General features: G+C 35.7%; 3 protein-coding genes across 6 annotated transcripts in view; all 3 read right to left on the bottom strand.

Annotated features, from left to right (window-relative positions):
- Positions 1 to 1,678, bottom strand: part of LOC105562897 — a 3,374-nt gene extending 1,696 nt beyond the window's left edge. Inside the window, exons 1-4 of the mRNA XM_012014058.1 lie at positions 1,540 to 1,678; positions 1,120 to 1,261; positions 604 to 747; positions 351 to 502 (exon numbers count right to left, since the gene is read on the bottom strand). Of these exons, the coding sequence (XP_011869448.1) occupies positions 351 to 502; positions 604 to 747; positions 1,120 to 1,261; positions 1,540 to 1,625 (524 nt within the window). The 5' untranslated portion in view covers positions 1,626 to 1,678. The remainder of the gene's footprint in view (positions 1 to 350; positions 503 to 603; positions 748 to 1,119; positions 1,262 to 1,539) is intronic.
- A 3,299-nt stretch (positions 1,679 to 4,977) lies between these two features.
- LOC105562896 lies at positions 4,978 to 7,522 on the bottom strand. The gene is made up of 5 exons (XM_012014057.1): positions 7,390 to 7,522; positions 6,959 to 7,100; positions 6,654 to 6,797; positions 6,403 to 6,554; positions 4,978 to 5,740 (listed from the first exon to the last, which is right to left on the bottom strand). The coding sequence occupies exons 1-5, from the start codon at positions 7,473 to 7,475 to the stop codon at positions 5,518 to 5,520; spliced, it is 747 nt and encodes a 248-aa protein (XP_011869447.1). The 5' UTR covers positions 7,476 to 7,522; the 3' UTR covers positions 4,978 to 5,517.
- A 536-nt stretch (positions 7,523 to 8,058) lies between these two features.
- Positions 8,059 to 13,558, bottom strand: LOC105562895. 4 transcript variants are annotated; one of them, XM_012014055.1, is made up of 6 exons: positions 13,082 to 13,398; positions 10,842 to 11,070; positions 10,426 to 10,564; positions 8,951 to 9,130; positions 8,641 to 8,792; positions 8,059 to 8,518 (listed from the first exon to the last, which is right to left on the bottom strand). In XM_012014055.1, exons 2-6 carry the CDS (start codon positions 10,901 to 10,903, stop codon positions 8,299 to 8,301), a joined length of 753 nt encoding a protein of 250 aa, XP_011869445.1. In that variant the 5' UTR covers positions 10,904 to 11,070; positions 13,082 to 13,398; the 3' UTR covers positions 8,059 to 8,298. The 4 variants fall into 4 exon arrangements, with proteins under 4 accessions (XP_011869445.1, XP_011869444.1, XP_011869443.1 ...); XM_012014054.1 differs by lacking the exon at positions 13,082 to 13,398 and adding an exon at positions 12,295 to 12,824; XM_012014053.1 differs by lacking the exon at positions 13,082 to 13,398 and having other exon boundaries at positions 10,842 to 11,550.
- Positions 13,559 to 14,244: the final 686 nt, after the last annotated feature.

Here is a 14,244-nt window from a genome sequence, read left to right as displayed (position 1 = left end):
AGAGTGTGATAACAAAATTAGAAAAGTAAGGTATATAAAAAAAACCAGCAGTAACGTTTGATTAAAATGTTTACAAGGTAATTATCGTCGCTCCTCGACTACCTGACACTTATCAATTTGTACTTCAGATATCGGACTGTAATCATTATCTACATATTGTTTCGCTACTGCTCACCTGTCCAATACGCCGTGATAAGAACAATTCGTTTTCGATAAAGTATAATGCACGATACCGAAAATTGATATAAATATTTGACGCCGCGTAAAATCGCGTGAGGTTTATCTACACGCAGTCTTTTATGGACGATGCGAGCACAAAATATAAAGAGGACGCGAAAAGCAGTATTTACCGAACATCCGAAAACTTGATGGAGTCGAGAATCAAAATGTACTCGTTCAGATCGACCGTCGTTACAACGTTGACGTCAAGCTGGTGGAAACGAGCGTTTACGTCGCCTTGTCTCTTGAACAGTAAATACTTGAGAGAATATTCGTAGTTACACTAAAAATTAAATGAACGTCAGTTATGTTCTATCTGTAAATTATTGCAGTGGCGGTTTTAGTATTATTTAGTATTAATTAGTATCACGTTGCTCGTCTTACGTCCATAACGTCAAATCCCAAATTCATATCCAACGTCAAACGTTTGCTCTTGTATATTGCGGTCACGTGACCGGTGCGTTTTACGAGCGCCAGGTTTTGAATCCACCCGTTCTTGAGGTCGACGGTTCCCTTGAGTATCCCAGGCTATTATTTCGAAATATGATTTTAATGAGACACATAAATGAATTTTATGTCATCTAACAATGATAAACTCCGATTTATCATAAGGTCTGTTCGCGTCGCGTGCCCCAACGTGCTCCAGCTTGCCCCAACGATCAATACCGTCATTTTATTGACGATTTAAATGACGATTTAGGTCCGGTTTCACCAAACATTGTTTAACTTTAAACTTACGTAATTCGTCCTGTCTCTTTCCAATTGACGCTTTAGAAAGAGACAAGCGTGAATTAAACTGAGATTAAAGGTAAGCAACGTTTGGTGAAACCGGGTCTTAGTCGTTGGGGCATACGACGCGAACAGGTGCAGGGATAAAGATTAGTTTTCGATCTTACATACCAAAAGTGGGAAAATATGTTCGGAAACATCGGCGATTTGCATAGGGTCCATTCCATTGTCCAATATAAACTTACGTATGGAAGGTAATAGAGCGTCAACTGTCTTATCAATGTCCGCCCTTATTTCTAGATCTTGCTCAGAACTGCGTGATACGGAAATGCACATTTATTGGACGCTTTATTCACGAGTCAGTTAAACGAAACCGTAATGCATGTTATGCATAATATATATAAAAGCTTTAAATTTCGTTTCTTAATAGAAGACGTGACTATTTTTACTGTATTACAAAATCATGTGCAACTTGCAGTATGAAAAACATGCGAGAAAGATCATTCTTCCCCTTTGGAAAATGCGAACATTTAGTCCGAAACGATCAAATAACAAATAAAATTATGAAAAATTATGAGTACACGAACTCACCCGTTCGTTTCGATTTCAAAAGGCGCACCATGCACCAGACACGCTATGATCGCGAGGAGGAAGGTCAATTGTATTTGCCTGGCCATGATTGTGCTAACAATTCAACTACGTAAGATGTGACGGTTTCTTCTATATTTATTGTTCGTCTCCTGTCATCTGATTACGTTTTATCGATTCGATAATATTCTAAACGGTTAGGTATCGCGATCTAAAGATTTTTTTACTGATACAACAGCATTATCGAATACTTGCAGTATTAAAACTTACAGTATATACAATTTTAAAAAATCCTCATATCGATCAATAGATTTCTATTGGTTGCACAGTTGAATAAATGCACAAATATATAAAAAAATATAATGTATTTTAAAAACAGTAACGAGCGGTGTAGGTTTTAAAACATTTTAATAATGTTCACTAGACGATGGCCTATTGGCCCGTTTAGCTTATTGGCCCATTATATCTAATCTTATTAATTTAATACGAGCCTAATACTGTTTTTAATTTAGACACACGCTGGCCTTGAAATGCGTACAGAAACCTCCAGTTTAAATCTCACCGTTATAATATTAATTACATCTCACAAGTTTTCGGTAACGAAACCTCCTTACATGTCAAATATTGGATCGATGCCAATTATAAACTCATCAAAGCGGAATTAAAGCTAAATTTCCTAAAACAATGTAGAAACAACCACATCTATCCACAACATTTAAACAATATTGTAAAACTGGAGTTTCATTTAGGCCATTATAGATCATGGCGAAAACTCGATGGCATCTTGCACAAATTAAAAAACGAGATAATGAATTTAGAGATCTTTGACACATACAGAGCCTTACACGATTTTATACACATCACTTTATGTACCTCATCTCAAATTCCTTACCCACGTAGGTATATCCTAAATTATCGTTGCTTATCGTTGCAACTGCATTATCTCTATGCACGCTCCAAAATAAATAAGATCATTGTAACATGAAACCGAAAACAATGTATATCTATCTGCTTTATCGGCGATGTTTTACACAAACACGTCTCTTGTTGCGATTACAAATAGTCTTCCGTACGCGTTTCAAATTAAGTAATTCATTTGTCTTCAAATATAACTTTCACGCGATTATGGCGAATAATTCTGCTCATTGTCAGTAATAAGTAAATTAATTATTACTATTAATTACTACTATCAAATAGAGAGAAAATACTCATAAATGTACTTGCGAATATCAAAACTGTTAATACAATTTTGAATTTTGTTAATAAAATTTTATAATGAAACTATTTTATTCATGTCTCAAGTCTCATGGAAGACTTTCAAAATCCTTTTCTCTCTGTTTGATACGAATTCAATTTCATGATGCTACCGTAAGATAAGATAGTTTAATTCGCCGCTGATATGATACGGGAAGAGCTCGAGCATTTGCGCTGAACGGCGGCATTGAACTTGAGCCCGAGCTCACCTTCTACCCCGATCTACCGGACGAAACCTTGGTTTCACTCTCGTCCAAGTTCAAAGCTATCGCGCGTCGGCCTTCGAAGCGTCAAAAATGGGATCGGCGAAAACGAAGCGAGGGATGACCTCGGTGTTTGACCGTGATCCACCTCGGCTCAAGGTCAACGCTCGAAAGTGTCATCCCGGGATTCACTCTCGCTCTCGACCAAGGCCCAACTCTTCGGTTTCGCTTTCTACGGCCCCGAGGTTAAGCGTGCGCTCGCTTTCGCATCGCGGCCCGCTGACCTCGAATCCCAGCTCTGACCCCGAAACCCAGCTTTCTCCCGATTTTCGAGGTAACCTCGCGATTGTGAGCGGACGTGCACGCGTTTACTGCACTACTGACTACTCTTACGTAAATGATTGGTTTCTAAATGGTATTACAGGATTCGCACTGAACTCGGGCTTATAATTTATTACTGAATCTTTATTTCTTGAAGAAAGATTTGTTATAGCGCGGCATGTTACGACAAATATTTGCTATCTAATCGAACGTAATTAATAATCAACATTTTTCATGATTAATTTTTTTCACTTTATAAGTTAAATCTATAATATAAGAGTATTTTGAGATTTAAAACAGTTTTTTTCTGGATGTAGAAAATTAAAATTATAGTTAAAATAATATTTGAGAGACAGGGGGGATAAAATATTTAAGAAGTTTCTAACCGAAACTAAAGAGATGCATATCAGAATAACGTAAATAACCTTATCGTGAGTGTAATGTGACCACGTCGAATCCTTGTGTGGCCACATTGCTTTCATAAACTCCTCGAATAAATCTGATTGTCGGATTATCAAGTCTTTCTCTCCTTTAATCTCGTCGACTTTAACCTTTTAATCATCAATAAAAAAAAAACATTCCCTCGATTATATCTTTATCGCACGACCATCCAAACGAATGATGAGAGAATAAAGAATAAAAGAGAAATAAACAATATTATCGGGAGTACCTTAAGTATATGTATATACTTGAATCAATATAAAACGCAGTTTCATTGCATATTGTCTAATCTGAACGTTATCTCATTGTTATCTCGCTTGAAATACAAACTGTTAGTTGTCGAAATAATTTGAGACTATATTTAAAAAAACTAAAGCTATATGTAAATAATATTTATTTTAATTTACATTGAGTAAATATTAAATTCAAAAATTTCTCGTTTTGTCAGACGAGATAAGTTCGAATAGCTAGAAGATCTTATAGGATTGTGCAGTTTATTGCAGCAGAAAGTTTGATATGTGTAAATGTTCGTTTATTCGTCGATTCGTTCATTATCTCTATTTAACGAGGTAAAGTCGATTTCTACTTCCGAGAGAATTTTGATGTTCGTTATCGACGCAGACTTTGTCTTCTATCTTGTTACGTGGCGCTCTCTACTGTAAATCTCAACAATATATAACATTGACGAGCTGAATTGCGTTAAATCTTTATAGGCACGCAATTTGATTTAATTAGACTTTAGAGTAACATTCCACAATGCTTTTTTAACAACATTCGATTTCGACGAATCAGTACGCAAGTTGCGTCACAGTTTCACGAATTGTAACTTCAAATATCTCAAAGAGATTTTACTTTGTGAATCTATTAAAAAGTTCTAATCAATGAATAGAATTTTTAACTATGTAGTTATACATTTCTATATCTTAGAATATTATTTAATTTATATCCTTTGTCTTTTTAGTGTTTAAATTATTATATTTTTAGTTGTATAATTATTCTATATTTTTCATATTTTATATATTTTTAGGGTATTTTATCAGAAAAATTACGCGTATTTCTATAAAATTTGTAATAATTCTTCTTAAAAAAAAAGAATTTTCTTAAATAGAATGCACCGAAATCGTAAGGAATTGTCGAGGAACTGCTGCTCCTAGAATTTTTTTTCTAGTGCCAAAAGAGGATCTGGAAAATTGTAGTTGGTTTAGATGATTGGTCTGAAGTGTTTTTTTTTAATGCATGTGACTTTATTTTTAGAGTCAAGTGATTCTCAAGTGTGTACGTAGTTTTATCTTTATAGACTTATTCTATAAGGTCTACCCTGTCAACGTTTTGTAACCTTCGTATCTTTAGAAGTGTTACAAAACGTTAAGTATCATTGACAAGAGCGAAAGAACGAAAAGAAAGGAGAGCTACAGAGCTCAAAAAAAAATATTAAGGAATGTAGGCCTAAGTGTTTTTCACATGTAATCTTATTTTTCTAAATCGTGTTTCCCTAATTAAGGTATAACATCCATTATCTAAGGTGGAGAATGATCACATATCAAATTGTTGGATAATACAAATAATGATATATTTTCCTATTGAATAAAAGCAATTTATATGTATACCTGCGAGGATACTTCACATCGACAAGTCAGTTACTTAAAAAAGAAATACTCAATTTTATGAAGCAATTAAATTACAATATTTCGGACATGAAATGCTTGTAATAGACTTTTTGGGATACAAAATAACAAACATTTCATATATAGAACGATAAAGATTAATCCTGTATATTCATAATATCGAGCGATCTATTTATTATTTCCATGCGATCTGACTGTGGAGTCATTGTATTCCAGTCATCAAATATTGCGTGAAAGTCCAACATGGCGTTGTTCTCAATGACCTTTAACACGTGGTTTTCGAAAGCCATTGTGATTATTTTAGTCACGGCGTTTATAATACGATCCAAAAGATGACCTTCGAATTTGATATCGACTTTCCTGCGAAACATGAAAGCAAAGAGGAAACTATTATACAATGAAATTCGCACAAACTCTTATGATTTGTGGTAAATCACAAATTAAATTTGTAAGACAAACTTGCGGACCAAGAGATCAATATCCTATAACAATGAGTAGAAACAAGATATTTGAACAGGTGCCGCGAGTATAGATGTTGATAACAAAATTAGGAAATTAGTAAAGTATATCTTGAAAAATCTGTCATAAGATTGATTAGGCCCGGTCTACAATGAGTCGTTAGTCGTTAGTCAGAAGTCGCAACTATATGTTGATCCTTTTCCTTTCTGGGTAGAAGAAAAAGGACTGACATATAGTTCCGACTTCTGACTAACGACTAACAACTCATTGTAGACCGGGCCTTAGACTTTTTACAAGGTTATCCTTGTTCTTCTACAACTGGACTTATCAATTTGTAACCTTCGGATTGTGATTGTTATCTACATTTTGCTTTGCTATGGCTCACCTGTTTAACATATCTTTACAAAAATAACTCATTTTTGGTAGAAAATAATTTACAATATTTAAAATTGATAAATATTTCATGCCACGCTCAATTTACGTAATTGCGTAAAGTTCTTGTGCGCAGTATTTTATGCGCGACGAGCAAAAACCACAAAAAGAATGAAAAAAGTATTATTTACCAAATATTCGTAAACTTGATGGAGTCGAGAATCAAGTGGTGTTTATTTAGATCGATCGTCGTCACGACGTTGATCTCAGGTTTATATAAACGACCGTATAAATCGCCCTTTCTATTGTACAGTAAATACGTCAGATAATATTGGTAGCTAAACTGAAAATTATATAAATATAAGTTGGGATCTTCGTTCTGTTCATTGCAGTGGCGTTTTAATATCGATTAGAATCGTGTTGTTTGCGATTTCGTACTTACGTCCAAAACGTCAAATCCCAAATTCACGTCCAACGTCAAACGTTTGTCCTTATGTATTGCAGACGCGTGTTTGGTGCGTTTCATGAGCGACAAGTTTTGCATCCACCCTTTGTAGAGATAAATATTTCCCTTGAGCTCTCCAGGCTAAAAGTATTATTTCGAAAGACGAATTGAAACGCTTTAATAAGTCATATATGTCATTGATGTCTTAAAAAGATGAATTCCGATTTATCAATAACTTACTTTCTATGAAACTAATTAAATGCAGAGATAAAAGTTTTATTAGTAGTTTTATCCTTGCATACCATAAATGGAAAAATGTACTCCGAACAATTGACGATTCGCATAGGGTCCATTCCTTCCTTCAAGATAAACTTACGCGTGGAAGGTAATAGAGTGTCAATTGCCTTATCAATGCCCCTCCATGTTTCTTCGTGTTGCACGGAACTGCATAATACAGAAATGCACATTTGTTGGAACATTTATTCACGAGTCAGTTAAACGAAATCGTAATGCGTAGGTGCATGTATAATATACATATATAAAAGCTTTACATTTCGTTTTTTAATGGAAGAAGTGCCAGTTTTTACAGTTACAAAATTTATTTGCCGCTTGCATTATTAAAAACGTGCGAGGAGGATAAATCGTCCAGTTCGTAAAATGCAGCACGAAGATTTAGCTCGAAACCATAAGATAGCAAATAAAATTATGAAAAATTATGAGCATAAGAACTTACTGGTTCTGGTTGTCTGTAAATGGCGCACTGTGTACTATACACACTACGATCGCGAGGAGGAAAGTCAATTGTATTTGACCAACCATGATTACACTATCAATTCAACTGTGGGAGATGTGACGGTTTCTTCTCTATTTATCGTCTGTCCCCTCAATTGATCACGTGTTATCGATTTGATATATTTCTAAACGGTTAGGTATTGCGTGTAAGAATAATCTAAAAATTTTCCTCTTACCGATATAATGGCATTTCGAAACTTTTACGATATAAAAAATTCCAGTACCTATGTGTAACTGAAAAGATTTCCGGATAGAGGAATGATATTGAAGTCACGTAGTGCTCTGACCCCCTAAAATATGCTTTATTCGGTCTAAACGAGGTAACTGATGATTATTGTTGAACCAATCTGTATCATAAGTTTTACTGTATTCTCATCCTGTACTTTCGATGATCTCATTGACTACGTTTCCACCCTTTCCACCGAGGGTCAGAGTCGGGCTAGAGTCGGGTCACAATCGGGTTGGTGTTTGGTGGTTTGGTGTTTCCACCGCAAGAGCGCCTCACCCCAACCCGATTCTGACCCGACTCTAGCCCAACTCTGACCCGGTGGAAACGTAGTCATTGTAGTTTTACTGAGGAAGACCCGAAGAAGGTTCGAAACGTTTATACTATTAAAGAGTAATTTTGTTTCTATATTGTGAGAATCGAGTTCCGTTCATTTTGTGGCTCACATTGGCATTCTCTCCTTTCTACATATTTTCTTTTTAGTAGCCTTTACAACACTTTGAAAGATTCGTATAGGTTGCACCGATGAATAAATGCGCAAATATCTACAAAGTTTAATGTATTCAGAAAAACATAGAATATAAAATTATACATCGCATTAGGAAATCCACATTCGATTTTCGTTCATGCCTTTGTGCTTCCGTATTCGAAAACGGGAGTAACCAGTTTGCCTTCGACGATTGCCTGACTTATTTCATCGAAATGCGCTCGGATTGCATTCGCCGCTTCTTCCTGAACGGAGCTTACAATCGTGTTCTTAAAGAACGGCGTTACGATATTGGCGATGAATGTGTTTATCCAATCCACTCCTCCGTTCTTGTTTTCGATTATTACTTTAATGCTGCTGCAATAATATGACACGTAAGCAAATAATTGAGTCTATAAAAGATTTCTTAAAATAAACATATATTCTGAGAAAGATATAGACTCCACACACAATAATTATGGACAATTGATAGACATTACCCTGGAACTTGTAATTCAAATTTGTCGAGAGATAAAATGTGATTCATCGAGTTGTATGTGATGATTATTTTAGCGCGCACGTTTGCCGCTGATACCAGAATGCGACCCTTCAGGTTGACAAAGACCACGTCTACGATGAAATCGTACGTTCCCTGAATATAAAAGAAATTACTTGCAGGATAAAGAATCCTATAATAACATTTAGCATATACTTTATTTTATAGACAAATACTTAGATATAATGCTATCGCATTTAGACTTGACGTTATTTTAAAAAAGCAAAAGACAAGAAGAGTACTATCCAGGCTACCTGTAAGAGAGTAAATTCGAAGCCAACATCCAACCGTAACACTTGATCTTTGTAATTTAAGGTGGCGTCGCCATAACGCTTCAAATTGGACAAGTGTTTCAGTATTCCCGAGTGTAAAATCAGGTTGGCTTTGTATATCATTGGTTCGATCTCGTTCGAAATAGTGGTGTCCGAAAGGTCCTGGCGTAAAATTAAAATCATATAGCTTTTATGTTGCGTCTCAATAAAATTGTGACGTACAATTTCCTTATCGCAAGCAATTGAATTAAACTCTGCCTTATCAAAAACCAGATCTAACGAAATCACACGACGATGCGGGTAGTTGGACAAGACGTATGAGATATAAAATTTCGTTGCTTATCGTGGCAGTTGCATTATCTGCATGCGCGCTTCAAAATAATAAGATCATTGCACCGGGAAAACGAAAACAATGTGCGCGCTTCATCGGAGATGTTTTACAACCACGTCCTTCCTGGCGCGATTGCAAATAATCGTATGTTTCAAATTAAGTAATTAATTGGTTCTTAAATATCACGTTTAATTTCACGCGAATAATTCTACTAAATATGTATCGATTAATTATTACCTAATTCTGTCAAATAGATAGAAATGCTTGCAAATGTCAAAACTATTAGTACAACATTCAGTTTCGGTAATAAAACTTTGCAAGATAATAAAATATTATTTGGTATTTTATAAAATACTTCATTCACTTCTCAGTTTCTGTGAAAAGCTTTCAAAATTTTTCTCTCTCTTTGGTACGAATTCAATTTCACGGTGCCGTAAGATAAATGACTTAATTCGCAACCGACCGAGAAGAGTTTAAGCATCTGCGCTGAACGGCGGCATTGAACTTGAGCCCGAGCTCGTCTTCCACCTCGATTTACCGGACGAAACCTCAGTTTCGCTATCGTCCAAGTTCAAAGCTGTTACGCGTCGGCCTTCGAAGCGTCAAAAATGGGATCGGCGAAAACGAAGCGAGGGATAATCTTGGGCGTTTGGCCGTGATCCGCCACGGTCCAAGGTCAACGCTCGAAAGTGTCATCCCGGGGATTCACTCTCGCTCTCGACCAAGGCCCAACTCTTCGGTTTCGCTTTCTACGGCCCCGAGGTTAAACGTGCGCTCGCTTTCGTATCGCGGCCCGCTGACCTCGAATCCCAGCTCTGATCCCCGAAACCCAGCTTTCTCCCGTTTTTCGGGGCTACTTCTCTCGTGATTGTGGGGAACATGCACACGTTTATTTTAATAGCAAACTCTCTTACGTAAACGACTGATTTCTCAGTGGTATTACAGGATTCATGCTAAACTCGGGCTGATAATTCGTTACTGTACCTTTATTTCGCGACAAAAGGTTTATTGTAGAACATGTGTTACGAGAAATGATTACTGTCTATAGTCGACTTGATCAAAAGCTCGCGATTTAATTTTTTTTTAAATTTTCTATGTACATTGATTCTATAAGAGTATTGCGTACCGTCCATAATTTTTTTTCAGTTTGTGGGAGATTGAGCGGGTCCAGGCCGTTGTTGATAATAAATTGCGAAATTTGAGGAATGGCACGGTCCACAAGGTTATTTATGTCAATATCTGAATATTCATTGCCTTCAATATTTCTATAATTATTGGAAATATAATTACGTTTATTTCGATTGAATTGGATTGTGCTTTTTAATAATATTAAAGAGGAATTAAGTTGAAAAATAAAAAGCTAACAAGCGAAGTATAACAATAAATTATTGTACTATATGATATACGTTTAGGCATTTTTTAAATTTATGATAAAGATTCTCAGTTGGATGCAGAAAAATTAATATCAAAAATAAAAAATTAAAGTTAAAATAACAATATTTGACAGAAAGAGAAAACGGTAAAATGTAATTGTACACTTACAGAATTTCCGGCCGCGTCAAAACAGAGGAGATAAATATCGGAATAACGTAAACGTACTTCATTGTAAGGATCGTCACGAGACTATGTGAAATCCCTATGGCTATATCGCTTTTATAAATTTCCCAAATAAATCCGATTATCGGATTCAACCCCTCTCCCTCGCCATTAATTTCGCCGGCAATAATCGATCAAAACAGTGGATCCTTTAGATCGTATCTTTATCGGGCAGCTATGCCAAATGCATGATAAAAGAAAAACAAAGAACACAGATAATAATGTCGCTCGTGTTATGTTAAAAACAGTAAGTATATAAAAGAGGCCAATTTTAACGAGCACGAAAGTTAACAAAGCATTATATTTTAAACTTTAAGATATTACAATAATATTATGAAATACAGATCCGCGGACGCGTTTCGGTACACAGTGCTTTCGTCAGCGCAAAATAAGCTTAAATTTAAATTAAAAATCAGAATTAAAATTAAACGGTTGTTACATGTTTTATGTAGTTCTTAGCGATTGTCCATTGTGTATTTGAGACGGGCAGATTTAGTCAGTTATATAAAAACAAAAATTCGTAGCTGAGGTAGCCGGCTGTCACGGTTGTGGTCAAGAGACAGATCCAAGTTCTATAATACTAGGTTGGATGGCCCATATAGAACTTCTTCTATTCGGTTTGATTTGGCTGAGATTAATTTGTTGATTGTTATAATAGTTTGTTTTTTTAAAAATGGTATGCGTTTGAAATACCTTAGTTTCCCTTCTTGACCAGTTCCGTATTTTTTGACGGCCAGATGGTTTGATCGGTCTTACTTCCTCAGAGTCTTGGTGAGAAATGAGTCGTTTAAAGAAACAGTGTGAAGGTGATGCTTAGTCATATTGATGTGATAATTTTTTATATGTTAATATTATTTGTTTTTAACTGTTTGTAAGACTGTGGAGGAATTCTGTGTAGGCCCCGTCCAGGAGCTCCGTGTCCTTTTGGGAATTAATACAATTATGTTGTTTTTTAATGTGTTTCATTTTGCTTATAATTCTTTTCCTCCAGTTAGGCTCTTTGTCTAAAATGGATGCATTTTTCCTATTAAATGTGTGATTGAGCTCTATCATATGTTGTGTTAACACGGAGTGTTTGGACTGGTCCAGCCTCGAGTGTTCTTTTAATCTCGTTATCTATTCTTCTTTCTTTTAATTTCGCTACGAATTTTTTTTTATATAACTGACTAAATCTGCCCGTCTCAAATACACAATGGACAATCGCTAAGAACTATATAAAACATGTAACAACCGTTTAATTTTAATTCCGATTTTTAATTTAAATTTAAGCTTATTTTGCGCTGCCGAAACGCGTCCGCGGATCTGTATTTCATGTATTATTGTAATATCTTAAAGTTTAAAATATAATGCTTTGTTAACTTTCGTGCTCGTTAAAAACAAAGAATATTAGCGGAAATACCTAAAGTATGCAACGAAAATAATATGAAACGCAGTTTCGTTACGTTGTCCAATCTGAACGTTATCTCGCAATATAAATTGACAGTTCTGAAGTGATAAAATAGTCTGGAAATCTGTTTATGTGAGATAAAACTATATGCATATGAAGGGCTTTTATATAATCATTTACGTTGAGTTATTATTAAATTTGAAAATTTCTCATCCCGTTAGACCAGGAGCTGGAACCGTTAGAATATCTAGAATTACGCATTTTATTCCGGTATGGAGTTTGATACGTGCAAATGTTGTTCGTTCGTTCATCCGTTCATTATTTCTATTTAACGAGATAAAGTCGATATCTACCGAGAGATTTCCGATGTTCGTTATCGACGCAGACACTATCTCGTTACGTGGCGCTCTCTGTAAATCTCAATGTATAACATTCACGAGGTGAATTGCGTTATACATATATGTATGTGCACGAGCATTTGCAAATTAAATTTAAATATTTCTCAAGTTTTTGTTTTTGACAACTTTCGACTCCGATGACGATTTAGAACGCACGTTGCGTCACAGTTTTACGAATGCTTGGATTCCAAGGAGATTTTACTTTACGTTTCTATTTAAACTTTCTAGCCAAAGGGTAGAAGTTTTAATAAATTTCAATTTTAACTGTGTTAAACATTTGTACAAGTTAGATTCTTGAATTTCTGTCTATTGTCTAAATTATATGTTAAGGCATAATAATTTCTCTTTATCTAATTATATATCATATACATTATAGTATTTTGCAGTAAAATTGTACGTACATTTTCACTGAAGCGAGCGGAATATAGAAATTAATAACTCGTTTCTTAGCACCGGAAATAACAAGTGGCGTAATGAAATGGCAATTTCGCAGTCGTTTATGTCTGGTTATTATTCGGAATTCGCTACCAATACTTTTTCTCTCTTTCTACTCGCGTGTCTTTCCTCGTTTTTGTCAGTCTAGATTCCTGGCACGGGGGCCGCAACGCACTAGGAAGTAGTCGCGAGAGTGAAAAACAATCTTGTTTGTCGGCCCTGGTGGATTCGTCCTCGACGGTTCATTTACGACGGGCCAATCGCGGCTCGAGAAAAAGTGGGTGTATGTCGTGACGTGTCTTCACTACGCTTTAATTACGAAATCTGATGCGTAAGAGCGTGCGCACACTGCGATTAGATGTCGACATAGCTGAAGCGATCGTAACTTGACGCGCACACATTGAAGATCCGCTTCATGTCGGCCATGTAAAGTGACTGTTCTCCATCTGATTATATCGTCACCGCGCTGTGTACCGCTGTATTTATTTCAATAACAGAGAAGCGATATTATTTATTAATATTTATTATCAATTTATTACCATGTACTAAATTTTATTTAGACTGTATTTCCTCATAGTGAGATAACAATACGTTACTTAAACTGTTGATAGAAACAAATAATTTCGTCTAGAGATTAAAAGACATTATCAGACAAGGAAATTCCTGAGAGTAGATTAACGAACGCTCCAGCTATTTGGAAATAACATACCTCGTCTAACGTATCTTGTTCACGGAAAGAGTAGCTGCCGTAACTAAAAACTGCACGTGGCAGCTAAACAGTTGTGATAGCTAAATATTTTGCTACTGTATCTATGCATTAGATGCGTCAGCAAACCGTTTGCTGTGCCTTCGAAACTTATAGTTACGGCAGCAAAATAAATTTAGCAAACCATGATTAGCTACGGCAGCGAATAAGTTGTTTTAGTGTTCGAAAAAGAAAAATAGTCTTTTGTGCGCTACGCGACGTACTTCCTAATGTACACTCTCGTTTCCTCTCGGTGGCTATACTGCCAATTGTTATATACGAACGGCTTACAGATAAGTTTCTCCAATATTTTGTGGGTAACTAAAGAATATTCTTCAATGTCGCCAACAGTAATTAACAACATCGGGGTTTTCTTGACCGTAT

This window comes from Vollenhovia emeryi, unplaced genomic scaffold (assembly GCF_000949405.1).
Source record: "Vollenhovia emeryi isolate VEMERY1.0 unplaced genomic scaffold, V.emery_V1.0 DF939182.1, whole genome shotgun sequence".
Classification (NCBI taxonomy): domain Eukaryota; kingdom Metazoa; phylum Arthropoda; class Insecta; order Hymenoptera; family Formicidae; genus Vollenhovia; species Vollenhovia emeryi.
Note: the sequence above shows the minus strand (reverse complement) of the source record. Positions and strands in the feature narration are given on the sequence as shown.

What these genes read in the sequence shown, in the direction of transcription:
- LOC105562896 (XM_012014057.1), bottom strand. Translation starts at nt 7,475, where the DNA reads ATGGTTGGTCAAATACAATTGACTTTCCTCCTCGCGATCGTAGTGTGT. An exon ending in TTTACAGACAACCAGAACCA is followed by an intron (nt 7,101 to 7,389) that starts GTAAGTTCTTAT and finishes TGTATTATGCAG; the next exon opens with TTCCGTGCAACACGAAGAAA. An exon ending in TGGGATTTGACGTTTTGGAC is followed by an intron (nt 6,555 to 6,653) that starts GTAAGTACGAAA and finishes TATAATTTTCAG; the next exon opens with TTTAGCTACCAATATTATCT.
- LOC105562895 (XM_012014055.1), bottom strand. Translation starts at nt 10,903, where the DNA reads ATGAAGTACGTTTACGTTATTCCGATATTTATCTCCTCTGTTTTGACG. An exon ending in CTGAAAAAAAATTATGGACG is followed by an intron (nt 9,131 to 10,425) that starts GTACGCAATACT and finishes ATTTTACGCCAG; the next exon opens with GACCTTTCGGACACCACTAT. An exon ending in TCGAATTTACTCTCTTACAG is followed by an intron (nt 8,793 to 8,950) that starts GTAGCCTGGATA and finishes TTTTATATTCAG; the next exon opens with GGAACGTACGATTTCATCGT.